This window comes from Microcaecilia unicolor, chromosome 4 (genome assembly GCF_901765095.1).
Source record: "Microcaecilia unicolor chromosome 4, aMicUni1.1, whole genome shotgun sequence".
NCBI classification, from domain to species: Eukaryota; Metazoa; Chordata; class Amphibia; order Gymnophiona; family Siphonopidae; genus Microcaecilia; species Microcaecilia unicolor.
The window spans coordinates 176,504,529-176,517,260 of record NC_044034.1 but is presented as its reverse complement, the minus strand read 5'-3'; the positions used below and the strand labels follow the sequence as shown (position 1 = coordinate 176,517,260).

The window sequence follows — 12,732 nt, the reverse complement described above, 5'->3', positions numbered from 1 at the left end:
AACCTCAGCAGGTGGAGAAGGATAATCCAGGACCTTGAGCATCTCAGCCCTGGGCTTATCCACAACCTCCATAGGGAATGGAATGTCCTTAAAGATTTCCCGCACAAAGGATGAGAAAGAAAGACTCTCAGGTGGAGACATCCTAGTTTCAATTGGTGGAGTGGGATCTGAGGGGAGGCCACATGACTCTTCCTCTGAAAAGTACCTGGGGTCCTCCTCCTCTTCCCACGAGCGCTCTTCATCGGTGTCGGACAAAAGCTCTCTAAGAGCAGCCTGAACCCGAGCCTGCCTTGACGTCGAGGATCGACGATCTCATGGGGGGTGTCAAGAAGTCAACCCCTGCCTAGACTCCGGTGAAGCTTCCTCCACCGACGTCGAGGGGGAATTGACCCAGGTGGCAGCCGACGCCGGCACTGCAAACGGTACCGAGGACGGAGACCTCCTCACGGGTGATGGCCCAGATGCTGCCTCTACAGTTGGTACGGGAGGCACAAGCATCCCTGACACCGAGGCAGACTGGAGAAGCAACCCTTCCAGAAGCTCCAGAAGAAGGGCCCTGATGCGCTTGTCGAGAGCTTCCATCGGAAAAGGCTGGGGGGCCGGTGCAGGAGTCGGTGCCAGAATCTGAGGTGGCTTGAGACTGCCAGACGACCGACGCATCGGCACCTCTTGTATGGAGGGTGAGCGGTCCTCCCGGCGCTTCTCGGGTGCCGACTCCCTCGGCTCCCCGGAGCTCTTGGTACCGTGCCTGGAAGGAGATCGATGACGGTGCTTCTTCGCCTTCGCTCGACGCCTGTCATCGAGACTCCTCGGTACCAAAGATGAGGACGTGGAATCCTCACGCCTCCTCGTGGTCGGGTCCGACACAGCAGTAGGCCTCAAGACAGATGGAGACCCACTCGATGCCTTGCTGCTCCCAGCTTGATGTGGTCTTAAGGCAGCCATTACCTGGACTCTCGGTGTCGCTGCTTCCCTCGACATTGACACCGATGTCGATGCCAACGTCAAAGGACCGGACCGATCAGAAAAAAGTCTCTCGCGCTGAGCCTCTCGAGCCACCTGGGTCCTTTTCTTTATCAACTTACACAGCTTACAGGCAGCTGGGAGATGTTCGGGCCCAAAACACTGGAGGCACCACGCCTGGGGGTCGGTACCCGAGATGGTCTGGTTGCAGCGAGTACAGCGTTTGAAGCCGCTGGGAGTCTTCGATGACATGGGCGGGAAAATAGCGTCCGCGAAATCAAAAGGCTCGATTGTGCCAAATAAAAAGGCACAAAAAGGGGAAAAAAAGACGCGGTCGAGCAGCCTAACGGCGGCTGCAACAAAAAAAGAAAGGAAACTTCCAAAAGTGAGGAAAAACTAAAAAATAAGGGAAACAAACTATTTTTTTTTAAATATTTGAGAAGGTGAAAATATAAAAAAGAAAAAAAGGGGTGCGATAAACGCAAAAAACGGTTCTCCTGAGCCAAAATAAGGGAGTAGCGGTGAACACAACTCTCCTGAAACGTGGATCAAAAAGAACTAAGCACTGTACGTTCGCGTCGTGGACGGGAGGCCGCTCGCGCATGCGCGGTGGGTCGGCCCGCGCGACGGAGCGTTCGGGAGGATTCTTGAACTTTGAAGTTTCTTCCGGTCTCCTGGGCTGTTGTGGACGTCGACCAATCAGTCAGAATATTAAGTCTGCTTGTCCTCGGAGAAAACAAAGATCCCAATGCAACTGAATGCTCTGTCAGGCCCTGGCTGCTCCTCACTGCCAGTTGGCCCTGACAAAATGGTGCCTGTTCCCATGCTCTCCTGCATCAATCTGTGCACCAGCCCTGCTGTGCCAAATCTAAAGACATGCTGCCTCTGACTGTTTCCTCTGCATCCTGCAGAATTCCCAGCTTGCATGCACTGCAATGCCCTGAAGGTGGCTGGAGGGTCCCACAGTGGGAACATCAGGATTTATACTCTGTTCCACGCTCTCCAGTAAACCTCTTTCCTTCTCCCCTCTCTCTCTCCTTTTTTTCAAGTTGTTCTGCTGGAAAGGTGAGCTCCACAGGAAACATGGGAGAAGTGGAGAGGTGAACAGACGGAAAAAGTAAATTTGCGGGGCACCACAAACAGGGATCTAAAGAACTCCAGATATGACTCTGCAGACTCAAGCCAGCTACAAAGCTCAACTGGAGACCAGTTGACCAACTGGAACAGAAGCAAATAGTGGGAAGCTATGTAATAGAATGTGCCTTTAAAATACAAATGCTTATTCTACTTGTCCCATGGAAGATGGGTTTTATGATTTCTGTAGCAGGTAAATTATTTTTAAATTTAGTTTTATTGTATTTTTCATTATAAACTCCATAAGAAAAATATATACAAGCAAAACAAACACAACATAAGTACATAAGTAATGCCACACTGGGAAAAGACCAAGGGTCCATCGAGCCCAGCATCCTGTACACGACAGCGGCCAATCCAGGCCAAGGGCACCTGGCAAGCTTCCCAAACGTACAAACATTCTATACATGTTATTCCTGGAATTGTGGATTTTTCCCAAGTCCATTTAGTAGTGGTTTATGGACTTGTCCTTTAGGAAACCGTCTAACCCCTTTTTAAACTCTGCTAAGCTAACCACCTTCACCACGTTCTCCGGCAACGAATTCCAGAGTTTAATTATGCGTTGGGTGAAGAAATATTTTCTCCGATTTGTTTTAAATTTACTACACTGTAGTTTCATCGCATGCCCCCTAGTCCTAGTATTTTTGGAAAGCGTGAAAAGACGCTTCACATCCACCTGTTCCACTCCAATCATTATTTTATATACCTACTACTACTACTATTTACTACTATTTAACATTTCTAAAGCGCTAACAGGGTTACGCAGCACTGTACAATCTAACAAAGAAGGACAGTCCCTGCTCAAAGGAGCTTACAATCTAAAGGACAAAAAAGTGTAGTCAATCAAATCGGGGGCAGTCTAGATTTCCTGGATAGAGGTATAATGGTTAGGTGCCGAAAGCGACATTGAAGAGGTGGGCATTGAGCAAGGATTTGAAGATGGACAGGGAGGGGGCTTAGCGTATCCTCTATCAAGTCTCCCCTCAGCCGTCTCTTCTCCAAGCTGAAAAGCCCTTGCCTCCTTAGTCTTTCTTCATAGGGAAGTCGTCCCATCCCCGCTATCATTTTAGTCGCCCTTCGCTGCACCTTTTCCAATTCTACTATATCTTTCTTGAGATGCGGCGACCAGAATTGAACACAATACTCAAGGTGCGGTTGCACCTTGGAGCTATAAAACGGCATTATAACCTCACACCTGTTTTCCATACCTTTCTTAATAATACCCAACATTCTATTCGCTTTCCTAGCCGCAGCAGCACACTGAGCAGAAGGTTTCAGTGTATTATCGACGACGACACCCAGATCCCTTTCTTGGTCCGTAACTCCTAACGTGGAACCTTGCATGACGTAGCTATAATTCGGGTTCTTTTTTCCCACATGCATCACCTCGCACTTGCTTACATTAAACGTCATTTGCCATTTAGCCGCCCAGTCTCCCAGTTTCGTAAGGTCCTTCTGTAATTTTTCACAATCCTGTCGCGAGTTAACGACTTTGAATAACTTTGTGTCATCAGCAAATTTAATTACCTCGCTAGTTACTCCCATCTCAAAATCATTTATAAATATATTAAAAAGCAGCGGTCCTAGCACACACCCCTGAGGAACCCCACTAACTACCCTTCTCCATTGTGAATACTGACCATTTAACCCCACTCTCTGTTTCCTATCCTTCGACCAGTTTTTAATCCACAATAGACATTTCCTCCTATCCCATGACCCTCCAATTTCCTCTGTAGCCTTTCATGAGGTACCTTGTCAAACGCCTTTTGAAAATCCAGATACACAATATCAACCGGCTCCTCTTTGTCCACATGTTTGTTTACTCCTTCAAAGAACTGAAGTAAATTGGTCAGGCAAGATTTCCCCACACTAAAGCCGTGCTGACTTGGTCTCACATCCATGTCCTTGGATGTGCTCTGTAATTTTGTTTTTGATAATAGCCTCTACCATTTTCCCTGGCACCAACGTCAGACTCACTGGTTTATACCAACAAACAACCCCAAACTACAAACTGTTCTAAAAATCCTTCCTCCCATCTCCCAAGAAGACATGAGACAGACAATACCACATGCAATCACCCACTCTATAACTTTTAGTGCCTAAATTTAAGTGTCATTTATGTGTTAAGTTTATAGAATACATTCATATTCTTGTACAACGGTATTCTTTAATGTGAGTGTGCAACTGCAAGGGGTATTCACAAGAAGCGAGGCATGAGCAGGGCACGGGTGTGTCGAACAATTACACGGTTATAGAATACAGTCATTTATATGCTAAAGTGCCGCATTTAGGTGCACACATTTACACCTGCCACAGACATGGCATAAGTGGATGCATTAAATGCTGAAAAGTAAATGCCAGTTTACACTAGTATTTTATAATGGAATCTGGGCTCCCAGACGCCATTATAGAATTTAAACTCAGCACGGTGCATGTTGGCACCCTTTATAGAATTGCCCCACTAGTGCTTAAATTCTATATTAAATGGAACTCTACAAATCTTTGAAGTTTAAAATAATTTGCCTGACTAAAGAGGGCACAGTTATACAACAAATGATCTGTCCTCATGACTATATGATACATTCGATACACAGCCATTTCCGTATAAAATTCAAGCTCCTCTTATTGACTTATAAGTGCATTCACTCTGCAGCCCCTCACTACCTCTCCACCCTCATCTCTCCCTACACTCCTTCCCAGGAACTCTGTTCACTAGGCATATCTCTCCTAATTGCACCCTTCTCCTCCATCGCTAACTCCAGACTCCGTTCCTTTTGTCTCACCACACCTTATGCCTGGAATGGGCTTCCTGAGCCGTTATGTCTAGCTCCATCCCTGGCCGCCTTCAAATCTGGGCTAAAGGCCTACCTGTTTGATGCTGCTTTTGACTCCTAACGTCACTTGCTCATAACCTTTATCTTGTCTTCCTCTCTTCAATAGTCCCTTTCCCTATGTGTCCTTCTGTCTGTCCTAACCTTATCCTTATTGGTCCTGTCTGTCTATCCTGATTTAGATTGTAAGCTCTTTTGAGCAGGGACTGTCTTTTCTTCATGTTCAATTGTGAAGCGCTGCGTACGACTGGTAGCGCTATAAAAATGATTTATAGTAGTAGTAGTAGATGTCTTGGTAATGTATTGATCAAACCTGAGAATAGAATTAACCGACTCCACAACCCACAAGGAACTAGAAGGAGTGTTTCTGAAAATAGAAACATCCACCACTACACCAGGCCATGGAACAGTTCTACTTTATCGTCCACCAGGACCCTGGCAAGCAATCACAGATGATCTTCAAACATTTAAAATGCAATGCATATCATCTAATCAGTCAACCATCATTGTAGGTGACCTGAATATACACCTAGATACTGAGTAATCACAAGACGCTCAATCCCTGTTAGGCTTCCTGCACAACCTAGAGCTAAAATTAATCAGTACTAACGCATAAGGATGGGCATTTAACAGACACAGTTGTTGTCCTTATGTCCCTTCAGGATCAGATTCGGAAAAAATGGAAATCAACCACCCTCATTTGGTTCAACCACAAATTACAAGAATTCAACCTCCCCATATCTCATATCAAACAGAGCAAGATACAGAGAGGAACGACAACATCCAGAGGCAAAATGGGATTCATCAAGATTGTGAGAGGAGATGGTTTCAAGATTATACCAAAAACCATATTCTACACCAGAGGAATTGGTGATCAATTGGAACTTAGCTATCAAATTATCAATTGATGACACAGTATTGTTAATGGAAAGAAAAGTCCCCAGAGAGGCTACAAATTCCTAGTTCTCCCAGGAACAGAAATCACTCAAAAAAATCTTGTAGATAGCTGAAGCTGGTATGGATAAAGATACAAGATCCTCAAGATAAACCACTCTGGAGATCTCAAATAAAGAGGTACAAACATATGATAAAAATGGAGAAACAAAAATACTATTCCTAGAAGATCACCAACAGCAGTAATTCCTCCTGCGCCCTCTTTCAACTAGTTAAATCCTTGACAAATCAACGAAAGACTGAAGACACAAAATCTACATCAGACACATTTGTGGACTATCCAGTCCAGGGTACAGAACTTGCTCAAATCCATCCAAATACCTCCACCAAAGGAGGAGGGGAACAACCCATGCATAGATGACAGCAGTCCAGCTGATCGACACAGAATCCTTTCCAAGAGAAATAGGAGACATTGTACTATTCCCCCTCCTTAAGGGAGAATTACTTGACAAAACTACTCCAAAAACTATTGCCCAATGGCCAATATTCCCACTCTAACAAAAACCATGGAGGCAACAGATGCACAACAACTATAGAACTTCATGGATCAATATCAACTATTAGACTCCACACAGTCAGGATTTTGCCCATTCTTCAATACACTTCTAGCAGGACTCCTATCAGAATCTCGGTACTGCTTGAGAAGGAGCATAAAATCTTCCTAATGCAGGTAGACCTGTCATTCAACCTAATAAATTAACAGGACTTGAGTAGGGGCTTGTGTTTAAAGGTCCTGCACCAGCACTTTCAACTTCAGCTTGGGTCTGGGACAGTGGCGTAGCTAGACTGCCAATTTTGGGTGGGCCTGAACCCAAAGTGGGTGGGCACAAAATTTTCTCTCTACCCCCCTCCCCCAGGAAAATTTAGTCACACTAATCAGATGCATTTGTCACACAGGTAAAGTGCTGCTTTTCAGTGCATCAGATTTCAGACAATTTATTTAATAGCCTAACACCCTTTTCAGTGAGCTTTCAGAGGCCAAAACCTCCTGCCTCAGGTCAGTATAATGCTGTTACGGTATCCTCGCCTGACCTAAGGAAGGAAGTATTGGTCTCTGAAACTTCATTAACACAGGTACCATATTACTTTATCCTAAATTAAAAATAAAATTATTTTCTTTACCTTTCTTGTATGGCCATTTACTTTTTCTCATTGTGTTGCTCCCAGTCTCTAGATTCTGCTTTCCTTCGTTTTTGCTTAACTCTTCTGCCAGGGTTTCCTGGCCATTTGTCATTTGCTCTCCTTTTTCTTTGCTTTCTTCAATATTTTTCTGCCTCTCTCTCTCTGTCCAGATTTAATTCATTCATACTATCCATTCTTTAATTTCCTTCATCTACTTATGGCTTTCATCTTTTTCTCACCCTTGTTCTCCCCATGCCCCTTCCTCTTATTCTCCAGTCTTTCACTACTCCCCTTTTCCATCCAGCAGCTCTCCTCTTTCTCTCCCCATCCTTCCAGTGTCTCCCCTCTATCTCCCCATCCTTCCAGTAGTCTCCCCTTTTTCTTTCTGCATCCTTCCATCCAGTGTCACCTCTTTCTCCCTACCCTTCCATCCAGCGTCTTCCCTCTTTCTCTCCCCATCCTTCGCAGTGGCGTACCCACAGGTGGGCCTGGGTGGGCCGGGGCCCACCCACTTAGGGCTCAGGCCCATCCAACAGTAGCACATGGTAATGAAAATGCTGCTCTCCACAATACTGGCACCTTCGCATGCTCAGTTTTCAGCGCATGCCTGCTGCAGACTACCAAAGTGGAGACTGGAGAGAAGCATTTTCCCACCAGCTGAGATATTTTTTTGATGTGGGGGTGGGGAAGAGAACATTTGGTGCCCACCCACTTCTTGCCTAGGCCCACCCAAAATCTGCTGTCTGGCTACGCCCCTGATTCCTTCCACCCATCTACCCTCTCTCCTGATCCTTCCATCTAATGTCTCTCTCTCCCTCCTTCTAACCAGTGTCTCTCTATCTCTTTACCCTTTTCTGTTCAGGGTCCCTTCTCTCTCCACATCCTTCCAGTCTCTCCCCTTTCTCTCTGCATCCTTTCATCCATCTCCCCTCTTTCTCTCCCCATCCTTCCATCCAGTGTCTCTCTCTCCCCATCCTTCCGTTTTCCCTCTCTCTCTCTCCCATCCTTCCATCCATTTTCCCTCTTTCTCTCCCCATCCTTCCATCTGTTTTCCCTCTTTCTCTCCCCATCCTTCCATCTGTTTTCCCTCTTTCTCTCCCCATCCTTCCATCTGTTTTCCCTCTTTCTCCCCATCCTTCCATCTGTTTTCCCTCTCCCGATTCAGGCCCGCCAGAGCCAGCCCCAGCTCCCATTGCCGGCCACTGCTGCGTTTCCTGTTGAGCAGCAGGGCCGGAGCGACAAAAAGAAGAAGCGCTCAGCTGACTGAGCTGAGCGCTAATGCTAACGACAAAAAATGTTGAAAAAAAAGCGCGGCACCGCAGGCAGCCTTGAGGCATTAGCTGCTGGCTCTGCAGGCTCCTCCCGTCTCTTACATCACTGCCCCTGCTTTGCTCCAGGGGCAGTGACGTAAGAGACAGGAGGAGCCTGCAGAGCCAGCAGCCAATGCCTCAAGGCTGCCTGCGGTGCTGCGTTTTTTTTTAAACATTTTTTGTCGTTAGCGCTCAGCTCAGTCAGCTGAGCGCTTCTTTTTGTAGCGCCAGCCCTGCTGCTCAACAGGAAAAGCAGCAGTGGCCGGCAATGGGAGCTGGCAAGGGCCTGGAGGAAAAGTGGGCGGGCAGTGTGTGTGCGCTTGGGTGGGCGGGCCAGAGCTGAAATTGGGATGTAAAAAGAATTGAAGCGGTGCAAAGAAAAGCTACGAGAATGGTAAGGGATTTGCGTTACAAGACGTATGAGGAGAGACTTGATGACCTGAACATGTATACTCTGGAAGAAAGGAGAAACAGGGGTGATATGATACAGACATTCAAATATTTGAAAAGTATTAATCTGCAAACGAACCTTTTCCGGAGATGCAAAGGAGGTAGAACGAGAGGACATGAAATGAGATTGAAGGGGGGCAGACTCAAGAAAAATGTCAGGAAGTATTTTTTCACGGAGAGAGTAGTGGATGCTTGGAATGCCCTCCCGCGGGAGGTGGTGGAAATGAAAACGGTAACAGAATTCAAGCATGCGTGGGATAAACATAAAGGAATCCTGTTCAGAAGGAATGGATCCTAAAGAGCTTAGCCGAGATTGGGTGGCAGAGCCGGTGGCGGGAGGCGGGGATAGTTCTGGGCAGACTTATACGGTCTGTGCCAGAGCCGGTGGTGGGAGGCGGGACTGGTGGTTGGGAGGTGGGGATAGTGCTGGGCAGACTTATACGGTCTGTGCCAGAACCGGAGGTGGGAAGTGGGGCTGGTGGTTGGGAGGCGGGGATAGTGCTGGGCAGGCTTACACGGTCTGTGCCCTGAAAAGGACAGGTACAAATCAAGGTAAGGTATACACAAAAAGTAGCACATATGAGTTTATCTTGTTGGGCAGACTGGATGGACCATGCAGGTCTTTTTCTGCCGTCATCTACTATGTTATATGTTACCTTGTGCAACAGAAATGTTCATAAGTCATGTCTATTGTATAAAATAAATCCCTGGAAAGTAGGCATGCTTACACGTACTATGTAAGCCACATTGAGCCTGCAAATAGGTGGTAAAATATGGGGTACAAATGCAATAAATAAATAAATAAATAAATATGTCCTGGTTTATATTACACACATCTAGACAAGACATCAAAATTAGATAGCTTATGCTGGTAATAAAGGTATCACAGTTTGCAAAGAATCCAGATTTTAACAGGACAAATATAGCTTGTAATACTCTGCATAGCAGGACGTTTCAGAGAAGTCAACCCAAATATTGAGAAACAGCAGCTAACCGGCAGTATGGGTGTTTTGAGATTTGAAGAGACCAACCACTCCCTTTCCATGGAAGCCACCGGCCCGGAGCAGCACAGCATTTGTTTTTAAGTTCTTCCAGCAAACTACTGGCAGCCGGTTATGTCGGTAACATCGAGCCACCTTCTGCAAGCTGCTGTCTTGAACAGACTGAGGCACCACTAGAAGTCCTGGGTAACTTCATTCATAATACAATAAAAAAGAGAGAGATTGAAACTTATTCTTAAAATATTTTAGCACAATATATTAATGTCTACAAAGCAATATTATTAATAACACATTTTTATAGTTCTACTGGATACATAAAGGGCAATTCAATAAGCTGGTACCTCAATCTGGGTGCTCCAATTCCGGGTGAAGAGCATCAATTCTATGATGGTATTTTGGCATCAAGATTCTGTTATAGAATGCTAGTGTAAGGTTGGCATTGGCGTGTCCATGTGTTCATGTCCTCTTTTGCCATATCAATGGGAGGTGTAAGTTAAAGCGAACAGTTTATAGTTTTCTATTGAAGTGAGCAGTTTATAGTTTTCTATAAACTATGGGGCAGATATTCAGACCGCTGGAGCTAGCCAGCCCAGCTAACTCCTGTGATCAGCGGTGATGCTGGATATTCAGTGATGGGCCATTAAGGACATAGTCAGCCGAGTCGATATTCAGTGTTGGCCAGCTAAGTTCATAGTGGCCAAAGATAGACCTGCTATTGAAACAGCCATTTGGCTAAGTGCTAACCAGTGATATTCAGCAGGAGACAGCCAGTTATCTCCTGCTGAATATTGTCGGATAGCCGGTTAAGTACCATTTAATCAGCCAGGAGCTAATCCTGGCCAGTTAAATGGTTTTGAATATTGGCCAGCGTATGCCTAACTGGGAGAAACACCCATGGCCTGCCCATGTGTATGCCCCCTTACATTTAGGTGCTATGGTACTTAGGTGTTACCTTATAGAATAGCACCTAGTGCACACAGGCACCTATCTGTCCAGTTTATGGCGCCTTTGACACACATATGCGGTGCCTACCTCTACAGACCACTTTATAGAATTGCCCCCACATGGTACAATGATGATAAATTGCTTACAATCGAAGAGGCTACCTGAGGCACATAGAGATAAAATGACTTGCTCCAGGTCACAAGGAGCATCAATGGAGGAAGGGAGACAGAGAATCTGATCCCTGATTTCCCAGGTTCTCAGCCCACTCCTCAAACCATTAGGACCACTCCTCCATTAATGCTAGCTACCTCCCTCACAGCTAATGTTAAAGAGATTCCACTGTGATCAGATACTATAATACTAAATATCTCCAAGAAATTGCTTATTTTACTGTGCTTGAGAAGTATAGAAGAAAAACTTGGGGAGGTAATTTTATAAGACTACATATTACTTACACCAATTTGCAAATTTGTCTACCAATCTAAAAGCCCTCTCACCTCACCAGTAATGTAATCACCTTTACAGATTCACCTATGTTTATCTTTTCATTTAGATTGCTTATCTAACATCTAATCTAGTAGTTGACTGAATCCTCTCTTATTGATAATGGACTTTTCTTTTAGGAGGTTTGGATAGCTTCCTAAAATAAAAGTCCATTAGTCATTATTAAGATGGACTTGGGGAAAATCCATTGCTTGTTTCTAGAATAAGCAACATAAAATGTATTGTTCTGTTTTGGGATCTTTCCAGGTACTTGTAACCTGGATTGGCCACTGTTGGAAATAGGATGCTAGGCTTGATGGGCCTTTGGTCTGTCCCAGGATGCCAATGCTTATGTTCTTAAGATAATTGGTATGGGGTTACTTTTTAAAATACATTTTTGTAGGTAAAACAGTGTTTTATGGGCAGAAATAGGTTTTTATAAAATTGCCTGACATATGTGTATAAACATAAGATTAATACAGCAATGACCTCAGTCCATACCTTCAGTCTATACTGGACTTCCCTCCTGCTGTTCCTCTGCTTCAAGATATAAATCAAAAATATAGAAATTCCTGAGGTCCAGTCTGTATTGCCAACAAAAAGGAGACCTTCTTTCATCCACAGAACCCTTTCTAGTGTCTCTAAGGAGTTTTAAACATCCTCAAAGTGACTAGTGTTATTAAGATTGGTGCCCACCTCTTGGTGAACCTGCACAGGTTTTTTTTTTTTTTTGTGCAGACATTTTTGTGACTCCAAATACAAATTTTGTGATCCATTTGGGGGTCAAAATCCAAACTGGGAACTGCTGGCATATAGCAAAGTAAGTGCAGAAAAGGAGGAGGAAGCACATGTGGGGATTTCAAGGTGAAATCCTTGTGTGTGCTTCCTAGTTCCACCCCTTTTCTCTGTGAGGAGATTTTCAATGAGTGGCATATTCTATAGGTAAACACCACTGACCTGAAGAGATCCTGTGGAAAATTACTCCCCCCAGAAGACAGTATATCAAATGGAAAAGCAACCAACCTTCTGCAAAGGGAATACATCCGATTCCAGGCAGTTATCCGGAAGTTTTCTGCCTTCAGACGAGAAGAGCTGCTGCTAATGGTTCCGAGTGCAAGACGCTGATAGTCTCTGAAACAGGCTCTTTCGACTAACTGTTCCATTGTTGACTTTTCAGAAGGCTTCAATGTAGTGCTAGTGGGCAGCTCACTGTCATCAGACACTGTAAAGAGAGATTTTGCTAACCATGACAAAATTCAGAATTGCAGCTGTAACTGCTATGTTTATCATGTGAGAAAATGATAGTAAACCATATATTTGCCTGAATGCAAAGTATAATGCTCCAATTTTATTTAGAATTCAACAAAAATCTATACTGAAATCAAAACTTTACAGATAAATTGCATGCAGTGACCTGGAGAATTACTTGCTCACAATCCAATGCAGAGCAATCATTAGTTGATCTACTAATTCTCATGATGGCTCAGGGGTCATTAAGCCAGGCCTGCTTATTAGAGATTTGGATTTAACTAATGCCTT

The 12,732-nt window shown here is 44.8% G+C and overlaps 1 protein-coding gene across 3 annotated transcripts in view; it reads right to left on the bottom strand.

Annotated features, from left to right (window-relative positions):
* SBF2 (SET binding factor 2) overlaps positions 1 to 12,732 on the bottom strand; it is a 919,918-nt gene that overhangs the window by 109,863 nt on the left and 797,323 nt on the right. For all 3 annotated transcript variants that reach the window (XM_030200990.1, XM_030200991.1, XM_030200992.1), the window contains exons 26-27: positions 12,217 to 12,415; positions 9,759 to 9,955 (exon numbers count right to left, since the gene is read on the bottom strand). In XM_030200990.1, the coding sequence (XP_030056850.1) occupies positions 9,759 to 9,955; positions 12,217 to 12,415 (396 nt within the window). The remainder of the gene's footprint in view (positions 1 to 9,758; positions 9,956 to 12,216; positions 12,416 to 12,732) is intronic.